The 12,096-nt window shown below is 32.7% G+C and overlaps 1 protein-coding gene across 8 annotated transcripts in view; it reads left to right on the forward strand.

The window, feature by feature from the left end:
* Nucleotides 1-12,096, forward strand: part of BCLAF1 (BCL2 associated transcription factor 1) — a 29,087-nt gene that overhangs the window by 4,580 nt on the left and 12,411 nt on the right. For 4 of the 8 annotated variants that reach the window (XR_439237.3, XM_006915392.3, XM_006915391.3 and 1 more), the window contains exons 2-8: nt 1,617-1,723; nt 3,450-3,563; nt 4,483-5,391; nt 6,577-7,242; nt 7,388-7,557; nt 9,878-9,983; nt 11,058-11,142. Coding sequence is in view for 7 of the 8 variants with exons in the window: in XM_006915392.3 (XP_006915454.1) it covers nt 3,460-3,563; nt 4,483-5,391; nt 6,577-7,242; nt 7,388-7,557; nt 9,878-9,983; nt 11,058-11,142 (2,040 nt within the window). In the remaining variant the exon portion in view is untranslated. The remainder of the gene's footprint in view (nt 1-1,616; nt 1,724-3,449; nt 3,564-4,482; nt 5,392-6,576; nt 7,243-7,387; nt 7,558-9,877; nt 9,984-11,057; nt 11,143-12,096) is intronic. The other 4 variants (XM_015592103.2, XM_015592104.2, XM_025049234.1 and 1 more) reach the window with 3 other exon arrangements.

Genomic DNA, 12,096 nt, shown 5'->3' on the forward strand with positions numbered 1-12,096 from the left:
TGATTATAATCTTTGTGCTGACTATATTAGATATTACTATAAAATGTTAAATACTTACATTTTATATTAAGTATGTACAAATGTTAAATATATTGTGCGTCATTTTACATATGATCATTGAGTTCTTAGTATGGATACTGAATACATTTATAGATTGTGAACAAGAATATCTACTAATCTTAACAGCGTACAGTCCCTTTCACGTTGCTATTTCTAGTGTTTATTTTCTTGGAACTTCAAAAAATCATGACTTGTAGTAAAGAGAGATTTGGCAGTTGGTTCTTATCTGGATATATAGAAATTAAAATTAGCCTTTTAGACTTGTTTAGGGGAAGTGTTAGTTAAAATGAACCTTGTATCACTTCCAGCAGTGTGTTGGTAGTATTGGACTTCTAGGTCAGAGTAAAGTTCCTTAACAATACAATCAGTTTAGAAGATAAGTTTTTCTTTGTGTGCCTGTGGGATTTGATATTTTTAAAACCATAAACATGCATGCACTTTAGAAATCCTTTGTTTCTGATCCATGGCCTTTGTTTTTGCTACTTTTTATTTTAGTATATTTAACTTAATTACTAGGTTCCTATTCCTCTTTTTCTAGATTGAACCGCAATTCTCTTAATCTCCCTGGCAGCAGGGCTGTTGATACTTAGGGGACATTGTTCTTGATTTACCAGTTTGATCTTGTAATTTATTCTACTTTGTATTTCTAGTTTTAATTGCATTATTTAATTGGATCGCTTACTTGGTAAGATTCACAGATTTTCATATTAATGTGTATTTTTTTTTCATTTAGGCTAGTTTATGAATTCCTCGAGTGTAGGCATGTATCAATTTTGTAGTCTTTAGTATTTGCTTTCTTAGTGTTTTTTGACTACCCTTTGCACATAATCGATAATCACTGAATATTATTCACAAGGCCAACCTTTTCAGTATTGATAATTGCTTAATATTTTGTGCAAAATTTAAATTTATTTGAATAATAGTAAATTAAGCGTATTGGCTTCCAATAGATATTTAATTTACTGACTTCTTTTATTGAAATGTCTACTGTACATATATCAAAAATGCTTTTAGGCACAACGCTTAGAGTTACTGTGATAGCTGTTGTACGAATTGTAAAAAATCAGTTTCAGATGAATCAATAGCGTGGAAGGAAGTGGCCAATAGATCATAATAGCAAAGCATTAAAATAACTTCATATTTTAGATGGGTTATAAATTATAGTATTACGAATACTAACTAGCGATACATGACATGTTTTAATATACCTAGATGGCATTGTTAGCCACTTTGGAATTTGCTGAGAGGATGACAGCATAGCTTATGTTTTGTAAAGCTCATGTTGCTAAAATTAGAATTCAAATATTTAAATTAAAAAGTAAAGGTGCTCTCAGTTTCATGATGCACTGTTGCATTCTGAATTGCATTAACTTTAAAACAAAACAGTTAAGTTCTTTAAGCTTTTATGGTTAAAAGTTTATTTCTTAATCAGTTTCCCCTTTCCTGAAATCATTAGTGCTTTTATTAAGAGTTTATTGCAGTGCTGAGTGTGAGACATTGTAAACAGTGAGAATTTTAATTTATTATAAATCAAACTTATTTTTTATTTTTGCCAGGAATTTGAATTTAGAGTTTAATATCTCAGAACATTCTCTCCAGAAAGAATTTTACGTTATCTGAAAAAAGACTTCACTTGACTGCTTAATCGCACATAAAACCCAAGGTAAATAACATTCATTTTTCTAGTTTTCATTGTTGGCTTATTTGAGAAAATGTGACTACTAAACTCATGATTCAGACTAAATGATTTAAAGTGATGTAGTCTGAAGCTTTTTTTGTTTTTGTTTTGGTGGCTTGTATGAAGTAAGATTTTAAAAGTTTTAGGAAACAGACTTTATTCTCTTGCTTCTATGTTGTGTCTGCTTCCACTTCTATAAACACATCTATTTAAAGACACGACACACAAAGTGATTTAAAATAAAACAAGACAGTAATACTGTTTGCTTGACTTATCTTTTCTTATGCTTACAAGAGGAGTTCCATAACTTCCCTCTTCCCCCCTTACATTGGTGTTAAGGTAATTAAAGATTGCTTATTATGTGCTGAACCTTGTAGTAAGTATATTACTTGTGTTGTAGTCTTCACTACAACAACTCTGAAGAACATGCTGTCTTTATGAAGTTCTTACTTGAAATTAAGAGTGAGAAAAGACAAAGCCGATATTTATCTATTTGAGGATCGTTATTTTATTTTGAAATAAATGTTTATCTGAAACCACTAGAATGTCATTAATATTTTTTGTGAGAAAGTAAGCAGACATTTTCATTACCTCTTCTATAATTCATCTCATCTTAGTACTTTTAAAGACTATTTCATAATACTAAGCAAAGTCAAAGTAGGTAAAATTAAGTACCTTCAAAAATATTTGGTTGTAGAAGAGGTTTAAATATATGGCAATTTCAGGCTATTAGAAGTTTAGTGAATCATTTTTATAGAAACAATTACTAATTTTGAGTAATAAGTGGAAATTTGTAAATAACCATAGCAGAAATAAGCAGGAGATTTATATATATGTATATGTATGTAAATTTTTTGTGAAGAGTAGATTTTATGAATGAATTAGTACTGTTAGTGATTTCTGTACTCAACGAGGTCTAATTATTACCTTAGATACTAAGTAGTGTTTAGAAAAGTTAGAATGCTGGTGCCCAATTCTTTTTCTTGTAGTTCCAATATCTCTTTCTTGCAGAAATCTCTCCAGTTTATCTTTTATCCTTTTTTTTTATCTTCTTCTCAGAAAGCTACAGAGTGGATTAGGCATTGTCACTTAAGTCCATTTTTATTCTGCAGTCGAGACTATTGAGAGCAGAGCCTTGACTCCCGTTGTTAGTGACTTTTATTCTACTAGGAGACTGTCCACCATTCCAGGCAGTATTGTATCTGTGGAGTGGTCAATTTAGTCCTATTTCATGGCCATAAAGCATTTGTACAAGATGACAGTATGGTAGGTTTATTTTTCTTTAGTCTTATGCCATGTGTATTTTCTTTATTCCTTATCTGTAATACTCTGATATTATTTATTTTTTTCACAGGAGAGGTAGGCATTTGTATTGGGCATGGAATAACATCTAACATACTGCTGCAGTCTGATATTGTTCTTTCTGGCTTCTGCAGCTGCTGCCTTTTTGGATTGAGACACATAGATAGGTAGGGCATTCCGTAGAGATCTTGTCGTATCTTTAATATATGCAGTGTGTTTCATACAGGTGAAAATACAGTTTTAGTTAGGAATAATTGACCGACTTAGTACTCTTTCGTAAAGAATGGTGATGAGTAACATCCTTTGAGAAACTTATGTCTTGGAAAATTCAGTTTGTATGAAAATAAATTAATAATGTGAAATTTTTAAAATTGTGATTTTAACGTTTTTTGCTCTTTCATTTGATTAGGAAAAAAGAAATGGGTCGCTCCAATTCTAGATCCCATTCTTCAAGATCGAAGTCTAGATCACAGTCTAGTTCTCGATCAAGATCAAGGTCACACTCTAGAAAGAAGAGATACAGGTGAATTATTTTGCTTTTAATTATTTTATTAATGACAATCATATCAACTAGTATTTATGGAGTGCTTATATATACAACACAGTGCTAAATTCATTAACATATTCTTGAAGAACCTTGTCAAATGGATCTATTGTTTTCATATTTTAGAGTTGGAGAAGTTGAGACTTGTTCAAGTTGTAAGCTAAATAAATGGCAGAGCTTAGATTAGAATCAAGCCAGTCTGACTCTAGAGCTCAGATTCTTACTAACCTGTACACATGGTAGATTTCTCATATTTATCATGTTGAGATGAATTGGATAAGGTAAGAGTTATTTGGCAGTATACAATCTTCATATATTATTTCTTAATTTCTTATTATTTGACTGTAAGGTCTCCATAAGTTTTTTCTTTTGTTAAAAATGATTAACTGTTTTTTTTTGTTTTTTGTTTTTCAAATAGTAATACATACTTAGCATAGAAAGTAGAAGTGACCGTAATCTCATTAAGAATTAATACTAGTTTATGATTTTTCTTCTGCATTATTTTTCCAGGCCTAACTGTATTATGTATGCATTTGGCCAATGATATTTCACAGATGAGTATTCTGTGCCATTGAAAATTCTTTTACACTATCACTTAAAGTGCTTTCATAAATGTACTATAATTTGTTAGTATGTCCTGTTGGATATGTTTGTTTTGTTTTGTTTTCTGTGCCTTAATTCCTAAGGCCTTTAATTTATTCTCTCAATATTTACCTTAGAAATGAGACTTTCTTCATTGAAAACAGTAAACTTTACTTTGGTATACATGAAAGTTTTTTTTAAATGTATATTTTCAACTTTGATAATTGATTTACATGTTATTTTCAACCAGAAGTAATTTAGAATGGTAGGATGGAATAGTTTATTTTTATTGCATTGATATTTATTTCATTTTTAGTTCTAGGTCTCGTTCCAGGACGTATTCAAGATCTCGTAGTAGAGATCGTATTTATTCTAGAGATTATCGGCGAGATTACAGAAATAATAGAGGAATGAGACGACCTTATGGGTACAGAGGAAGGGGTAGAGGGTATTATCAAGGTGGAGGAGGTAGATATCATCGAGGTGGCTATAGACCTGTCTGGAATAGAAGACACTCTAGGAGTCCTAGACGAGGTCGTTCACGTTCCAGGAGTCCAAAAAGAAGATCCGTTTCTTCTCAAAGATCCCGAAGCAGATCTCGCCGGTCATATAGATCCTCTAGGTCTCCACGGTCATCCTCTTCTCGTTCTTCATCCCCATATAGCAAATCTCCTGTCTCTAAAAGACGAGGGTCTCAGGAAAAACAAGCCAAAAAATCGGAAGGGGAACCCCAAGAAGAGAGTCCTTTGAAAAATAAATCCCAGGAGGAACCAAAAGATACATTTGAACATGACCCGTCTGAATCTATTGATGAGTTTAATAAGTCAGCTACATCTGGTGATATTTGGCCTGGCCTTTCAGCTTATGATAATAGTCCCAGATCACCCCATAGTCCTTCACCGATTGCTACACCACCGAGTCAGAGTTCATCTTGCTCTGATGCCCCTATGCTCAGTACAGTCCACTCTGCAAAAAACACCCCCTCTCAGCATTCACATTCCATTCAGCATAGTCCTGAAAGGTCTGGGTCTGGTTCTGTTGGAAATGGATCTAGTCGATATAGTCCTTCTCAGAATAGTCCAATTCATCACATCCCTTCACGAAGAAGCCCTGCAAAGACAATCACACCACAGAATGCTCCAAGAGATGAGGCTAGGGGACGTTCTTCATTTTATCCTGATGGTGGAGATCAGGAAACTGCAAAGACAGGAAAATTCTTAAAAAGGTGAGAACCAAAGTAAAGAATTAGATAATAATAATTAGATAGTGTTAATACTTTTGTTCTCTGAATTGTTTGGATTTATAAGACAATTACATGGCGATGTGTACTTAGCTATTTTTACTCTTTTTCTTCTTTGAAAGTTAATTTCAAATTGTTTTTACTAATATCTTGTTAGCTTTGGACATTAAGGGTTTTAGTAGAAACTAATTTATGTTCCTCTTTTATCCATTTCGGTCAGTTCAGAGTTAAGAACGTAAGGGGACATTAGTAGCATACAACATAGCTAATGGCTAATTTTTGTGTTAGGGCATTGAAAGCTTATTTTGTTCTCGTGACCATTTTAATGTGACCTCCATAAATAACGCAGTTTTATTTCATGTTCTTAACTTGAGTGGTATTATAAATGGTTCAGCTGCCAATATTTAACAAATCAGCCTGACCATAGAAGAGATAATGATGTTTTTTACTGACTCTAGTGACATTTTAAACAGATACTTTGTTTAAATTCTACCTTCAAGTGTTGCTAAAATTAAAAACTGGTTGCTAATGTAGTGTGATCAACTTAAAAGTGAGGAAATAGAACAAGCACGCTATTTATGGTACAGTTCTGTACAATCGAGTTAATTTTCTTATTGAACTGATAAAGTGTTTCTACTTAATATTGCCAGAAATCATTTTCTGCAGAAAAGTATATATGAACTATTTTGTGATTCAGATAGAATATTAATATTATCAGCTACGTTAAAGTCCACTTTTGTGAACTCTTGGATAAGTAGATGAAATAGTCTGAAAGTTTGCATATAATCATAAGGAGAATTCTAAGATAAGTATATTGTTTACTAATGATTCTTAGCTTCAAAAGTTAAACTTAAGCTGTATTGTATGTTATAGAAGCTCTGGAAATTTGGATTTGTTAGTATAGAATTGTGGGCTGTGACTAAAGAGAACAAGTTTTTGAGAATGCTTTACTTTTAAAACTTTAGAAAGTCTAATAAATTTATTTAAAAACAACATAAGTGCTGTATGAATGCCTTTAGTATTTTTTAAAAGTGGACGCTGAACACTTCAGTAGGGTTTTTTTCCTCATTACTTACTGGTCCTGTAGTATTGAGCAACACATTTAAGTATGCAAGTTACTCAAGATGAATGCAATCTGACGTTAACATCCTCTTCTTTGCTTATTCACAGGTTCACAGATGAAGAGTCTAGAGTATTCCTGCTTGATAGGGGTAATACCAGGGATAAAGAGGCTCCAAAGGAGAAAGGATCAGAGAAAGGGAGGACAGAGGGAGAATGGGAAGATCAGGAAGCTCTAGATTACTTCAGTGATAAAGAGTCTGGAAAACAAAAGTTTAATGATTCAGAAGGGGATGACACAGAAGAGACAGAGGATTATAGACAGTTCAGGAAATCAGTCCTTGCAGATCAGGGTAAAAATTTTGCCACTACATCTCACCGGAATACTGAGGAGGAAGGACCCAAGTACAAGTCCAAAGTTTCACTGAAAGGCAATAGAGAAAGTGATGGATTTAGAGAAGAAAAGAATTATAAACTTAAAGAGACTGGATACGTAGTGGAAAGGCCTAGCACTACAAAAGATAAGCACAAGGAAGACGACAAAAATTCTGAGAGAATAACAGTAAAGAAAGAAACTCAGTCACCTGAGCAGGTAAAGTCTGAAAAGCTCAAAGACCTCTTTGATTACAGTCCCCCTCTACACAAGAATCTGGATGCACGAGAAAAGTCTACCTTCAGAGAAGAGAGCCCACTTAGGATCAAAATGATAGCCAGTGATTCTCATCGTCCTGAAGTCAAACTCAAAATGGCACCCGTTCCTCTTGATGATTCTAACAGGTAATTCCGCATTAATGCCCAGTAAATCTGTGATTGGTTGGTTAATATTCCATTTAATTGTCTTGTTTTCTGAACATATTTCCCATTTTCATATTCAAACCGATGGTATATTTTGTTTATATGTGTTTGTACCGATATGTTCCAGACCTGCTTCCTTGACTAAAGACAGGCTACTTGCTAGTACACTTGTCCATTCTGTCAAGAAAGAGCAAGAATTCCGGTCCATCTTTGACCACATTAAGTTGCCACAGGCCAGCAAAAGCACTTCAGAGTCATTTATTCAACACATTGTGTCCTTGGTTCATCATGTTAAAGGTATGTTAAGTATTGTGAGTTAAATTTCACTTGCAAATTAAAGGAAACGAACAACTGTGCTTAATAAGTAATGTACCCCAGTGCTAGCAAATATACATAGACACCATTAAGAATTTGGAAAAACGAGTTTCTTGAAAGAGTCTTGCTATCATTGAGTCTTGCTAGCAATGAAAATAGTTAATAAAAAGTAATTAAAATGTTAGAGTTAAATATATCATGGTAAAACATGATGTAGATTTATTTAATGCTAAGTCTTTTTGAAATGCGTCATTATGCTGTATTTGAAATGCAGAATGTTTACAGTTTGTCTTTCATTGCATGCATTTGTATGATTTACGATAATTGATCTTGGCATAGATTAATAAAGTGAAGCGCCAGTATCATTACTAAGTATTATGTATTAAGAATTTCTTTTCAACTTTTAAAGAAACCTGAAGCCAGTGGAAAAAGAGTACTAATTTCCTGTATTTTTGTGTTACTTAATTTACACATTTACAGTGTTACAACCTTTAGCGTTTCTACATGATAAATAAACCAGAAAAAATTATTACAATTTTTAAAGGGAAAAGAAATTCAAGAATTTAAAGTATATTAGATTAGTAGTGATTACATGACTAGCCCCTGGTTAGGAGAATAATGATGAAATTTCTTTAGGTCCTAAAGATGATAAGGGCATTCATTTCAACTAAAGTAATGGTGTTCAGTTTTTATCAGTATGTGATTCTAACTTCAAAGTTACTATTTTCAAAGAGTTAGAGTATGACTTTTTGGGCAATTGGGTTAAGTTTTGTTTTTGTTTCTTTTGTGTGCGTGTTTAAAAAGGCAGCTTACTATGAAATATGTTCTTACCCAGGAATCTCCATGGCTATTTGTCTGTAAAAGCCATTAAAAAAAAAAAAAAGTTTGTCATTTGACATGAGAACAACTCATAATAGCTGATACATGTCATTAGCAGTTCTTATGCACTCGATACTTCAAACCAGTGAATAGTTACTGAATTTCCTTTTTGACTATAATTATTTAAACATGGTAACAAAAAAGTTTTGTTATTTGGCTCTACCTAGGTCTGTGAACCAGTTTATGACCATATTACTGTGGTACATAAAATATGAAACATTAACCTTTTTTTTCATCTTTTTTTGACCTGTCTCCACATTTAAAAATTTATTGTTGACTTTTGAGATCAGGTTTTGATAAAATTTTTCCTTTTTCATTTTCTTTTTTTTTTTAAGAACTGTAGTTATGTTTCATTATTGGTATTGTGCAACCGATCTGAACAGCTCTTACTTAATTTAGAGCTGAAAATGCCCAGTGATGTTTTCTTTTTCATTGTAACTAGGTCCTGGAGTATGTTTTGAAATGGCAAAATCCATGTTTCAAAGTAAAATAGCTGTTGAAAGATACAGGCAAAGTTGAATCTTCTGTCTTCCTGGCAAAAATGGCATAAAAACTGAGTTGCTAGCTCAAATTCCTGGGTTTCATGGAATTATGATTGAGGCACTACCCTTGTAGTGGCCGTTTCAAGTTTTAATGATTGGTTATGAGACATGTGCTGGATATTGGGCGGTAAGTTGACACAGATGTATGTTGACCTGTTAAGCAGATAGCTTGCTTCATAATGTAACATTTCAATGACTTTATAGGTTTTTCTATTTTACATTTACAGCATATCTTGACCTGGTTTAAAAATTAATCAGTATCAATATAACTAATTTTAAAATTGTTAAAAAGACAAGGCAGTAATATCAAATGTGCTGTCCGGTTTGCCAAGATGCCAGATTTTTGGAGTAATTAGTGAATGTTAATTGAAAAAATATTTTTCCGATTGAAATAGAGTTCAGTTTTTCCTTAATTCCAATTTTTGTTGTCAGTATAGTACTTGATAAAGTAATTTTATTAGTTTACCAGAAGCAACTGTGTAGTTATTTCAGTATTTGTTTTCTGCAAATGATTACTTGAAGTAACTATTAGTTTATATTGGCAAAGTATAAGGATATTCACATATTACTGTTTTTGTTTTCTTTGAGGAAGTAGCGCATCTTTGAAATGGAATTAGAGACTCTAAATTTAATCTATTTATTGTTGGATTATATGTAGTATTGACAGGGACCTGTGAAGAACTTTGTATCAGTTATCTGTTGAGGTACAAGAAATTAAAAAGGGACAGGATAGGAGCTCTTTGTAACACTTAATTCTCTTCTGCTAGGTTTTTTGATTATTTTTATTTTCTTTTCACCTGCTACATGCCCTTCTGTCACAAATGAAAACCCCTCTTAAAGTAAAGAAAACTAATTGGGCAGTATTTCTCCTAAATCAACAGAGCAATACTTCAAATCAGCTGCAGTGACCCTAAACGAGAGGTTCACTTCGTATCAGAAAGCTACTGAAGAACATAGTGCCCGGCAAAAGAGCCCTGAGATACACAGGTATGTGCACTATTGAATGGGCATATAAAAATGCTGTTTTGATAGGAAGATGCTGTTTAAACAAGACTATATTGGAACTATGTATGCTATCATGATACAAACAAATTTTGGTTTTATTCTTGATTTCTACCTTGCATAAATATATTTCCAGTCTTAAAAATTTTGTAATTTATTCTTAATTTTCAATTTATCTGGTTTAAACGGGTTGTTAAAATTAAAAATACTCTTCTCTCTCTGCAGTGTGGAATTCAGTAATTATTATGTTTGTTTTTTGGGAGGGGGTGGGATGACTAGAGTAACCTCTGAATTTAATTTACTTCCAGTAAGTTTGTAAAATAAAAAAATGGGGAGAGGTAGAACTGTTCTTCATGAAAAGTCCGTGAACCTTGAAGTCAGACAAGGATATTTAAATTCTGGCTCTGTCACTTCATTGCATTGTGATGAACAAGTTATTTAATCTCTGAACATTAATTTTTTTCTTCATCTACAAAATAAAGACAACAATGCCTAGTTTTGCAGGGGGGTGGTGACTTCGTATTACTGGTTATAAATTATCTAAATGCTTATTACATAGTAGGTGTGGTTTTGGTGGTGACTGCTGAAGAATCACTGGGAAGTTGGAACGGACACTAGCTTAAAATGGCAAGGAAAGGCACAGAATAAAACTGAAGATCTACTGAATATTTAAAAATATTGGAGACACTTAGGAATAAGTAATCCCCTTCGTGTTTTCATTGAGGCTCTTAACGTATTGTATGATGATTGACACTTAAAATGATAATATTCAATTTAAAACAGGTTTTTCCTTTTCCAATGATTAAAATAAGTTTGATGATTTAAAAGGTCAGGCTTCATTTATATGTAAAATTTGGTCAAAGACTTTCATTTCATTTTTAATGGAAATTAATTTTTAGTTGCCTATTCGTAATTAGATTAGTAATCTTACTATGCTAAATTAGTTGATTGGGGGAGAAATAACTGTCTAGCATTTCTATTACAAAAATGGACAACTCTGAGGATTTTTTGGAATCATTAAGTAAATGTGACTACAAATAGTCTTTTTTTTACATTAAGGAGAATTGACATCTCGCCAAGTGCCCTGAGGAAGCATACCCGTTTAGCAGGGGAAGAGAGGGTTTTTAAAGAAGAAAATCAAAAGGTATGTTTTGAATGGACAATTTTTTTTATGTTAAGTTTAGCTTAGTTAATAATACTGTACAAAGTATGGTTTGTCTAGGCAAAATGTTTACAAATATCTTGTATTTTTAACTTGTAAATACACTATATATACTTATGGTAGTGTACATAGTGTTCCTTCCTAGAAGAAATTAAGCTGACAGTCTACCATGTATCTAAGTTAAACCAAGAGTAGTGTTTTTGTTTTGTTTTGTTTTTTGAGAATTTTTAGAAGGGTTTATTTGTGTCAAACTGAAGACATGTGCTGGAGAGCAAGATATCAGATACTCTCCAAACCAAGAGTACTTTTTAAAAATGCTAATGAAAGGAAGAAATTAGTTCTAAGAAAAGGGTAAAGAATCAGTAGGTAGACAAAGAACAATTATAAAACAATGATTCAGATTACATTAGGGTTTCTATAAAGTTTTGAGTTGAAATGAATGAACCAGAATTAATATTCCTTGATTTGTGTACCTACATTAATACCTCTGGCTTCCTCACAGAACAATAAGTAATCCCCATGCTACTGGGCATTTTTGATCTGGCCTAAGAAATAAGCATTCTAAGAACTGATTTACAAATGAACATTTGGAACAAAAACTATGTCACTGTTACAGTATTTGTACATTTTGGGGACGAATGTTTTTAAACTTTAGAGAGGGACCTGTGAATGACTGGCTTTGTTGGGAGAGCTCTGTGGGAATAGAATTCAGTTATTAAGGGGACTGATATACTCTGATAATTCAAAATTTACATTTTCTAGGTAGGCCAGTCAGGTGACAGGCCATAAGTCTAGTAGAAGTGTAAGCAAAGGTAGAAAGAAAGCAACCATTGTAATGAAAAGGTTAGATGACTTGGAAGTATTGCTTTGTTCCCAGTTCTGGCCGTCACCAAATACTATCTCTGATATTTGGGAAACATTTAGCTTTTTGGATGT

Source organism: Pteropus alecto, unplaced genomic scaffold (assembly GCF_000325575.1).
Source record: "Pteropus alecto unplaced genomic scaffold, ASM32557v1 scaffold185, whole genome shotgun sequence".
Lineage (NCBI taxonomy): Eukaryota > Metazoa > Chordata > Mammalia > Chiroptera > Pteropodidae > Pteropus > Pteropus alecto.